At 50.5% G+C, this 1,588-nt stretch overlaps 1 protein-coding gene across 3 annotated transcripts in view; it reads right to left on the bottom strand.

The window, feature by feature from the left end:
* Positions 1-241: 241 nt before the first annotated feature.
* The window catches only part of CIDEC (cell death-inducing DFFA-like effector c), a 13,790-nt gene continuing 12,443 nt past the window's right edge, over positions 242-1,588 (bottom strand). For all 3 annotated transcript variants that reach the window (XM_011998558.1, XM_011998559.1, XM_011998557.1), the window contains one exon: positions 242-804. In XM_011998558.1, coding sequence (XP_011853948.1) covers positions 642-804 — 163 coding nt within the window. In that variant the 3' untranslated portion in view covers positions 242-641. The remainder of the gene's footprint in view (positions 805-1,588) is intronic.

Below are 1,588 nucleotides of genomic sequence, written 5' to 3'. Positions count from 1 at the left end.
TATTTAAAGAGACTGGGGTCTTTAAAAAAGACCCACCCCAGTCTGCTGAGTAGCTAGGACAGCAGGCACCTGTCACTGTGCCCAGCTCTTTTTTTTTTTTTTTCTCCTTTGGTAGAAAAAGTGCTATTTTCTGTAATCCTACGTTAAAGAGAATGCTTTGACAATAGATTTTTCTCTTCCTTTAGCCCCCTCCAACCTTCCAGATAGAACCCCGCCCCCAAAGAACACAGGCAAAGAAGAAACATCAGCCTCAATAATTTATTGCAAACTCCCTAATATCACATGCTGATGTGCTTGAGAATTCACTCAGGAATCTTCTGGGATGGGGGCCAGAAGGTAGAGAGCACCATGAAAGTGCAAACTGCGAGGCCGGATTGCTGAGGGGCAGACTTCAGGACCAGTCTGGATGGGCTAAGCTGCCTTGGGCAGGAAGGAGCTGGGCCAGGCCAGGAGCCTGAGGTTCTCCTTTGGCCAACCCACCCCAGGTTTCCAGCCCCTCCTCCTCACTCAGGTCCTACACGGTGAGGGAGGTGTGGGGAGGTTAGCGGCTCTACAGCTGCCAGGCTTGTGGGCACTACCAGTTAAGCGTGGGGCCCCTAGTCTAGTCCTTCACTGGGGAAAGCTTCCAAGGACTTAGGCTTTCACTGAAGTATCCTCAGACAGGTCGGGATGAGGGATGAGGCCTTGCCCTTGGGGGGCTGCCCTTCCTCCGTAGCATCGAGGAGCTGCTGCAGGTAACAGGAGGCGCCAAGCATCATGTGGCCCGTGGCCTGCATGCTGAAGAGGGCCCAGCGGAGAGCTTCCCTGGGTGGAATGAGAGGGCATGCAAGTCAAAACCACAAAGTAGGCTGGGCATGGTGCTCACGCCTGTAATTCTAGCACTTTAGGAGGCCATGGAGGGTGGGTCACCTGAGGTCAGGAGTTTGAGACCAGCATGGCCAACATGGCGAATCTCTGTCTCTACTAAAAATACAAAAATTAGCCAGGCATAGTGGTGGGTGCTTGTAATCCCAGCTACTGCAGAGCCTGAGGCAAGAGAATTGCTTGAACCCAGGAGGTGGAGGTTGCAGTGAGCCGAGATGGCACCACTGCACTCCTGCCTGGGTGATAGAGCAAGATTCTATATTTAAAAACGAACAAACAAAAAACATGAGGCTGGGCGCAGTAGCTCATGCCTGTAATCCTATCACTTTAGGTGGCCAAGGCGGGTGGATCATTTGAGGTCAGGAGTTTGAGACCAGCCTGGCCAACATGGTGAAACCCTGTCTCTACTAAAAAATACAAACAGCCAGGCGTGGTGGCAGACACCTGTAATCTCAGTTACTCAGGAGGCTGAGGCATGAGAATTGCTTGAACCCAGGAGACAGAGGTTGTAGTGAGCTGAGATTGTACCACTGCACTCCAGCCTGGGTGACAGAGTGAGTCTCTGTCTCAAAAATAAATAAATAAATGTATAAATAATAAATAAAAAACAAGAGTGTACCCCCTCCCTGCACCCCCTTATTCTCATGCTGGCCTGGAAGGGGCTGGTTTCATTATGTTTGTTTTCTTCATTAATAACATTTGAATACCACTGAGGTGGTAGCAC

This window comes from Mandrillus leucophaeus, unplaced genomic scaffold, assembly GCF_000951045.1.
Source record: "Mandrillus leucophaeus isolate KB7577 unplaced genomic scaffold, Mleu.le_1.0 Scaffold576, whole genome shotgun sequence".
Lineage (NCBI taxonomy): Eukaryota > Metazoa > Chordata > Mammalia > Primates > Cercopithecidae > Mandrillus > Mandrillus leucophaeus.
This window is presented reverse-complemented; position numbering and strand designations above follow the sequence as displayed.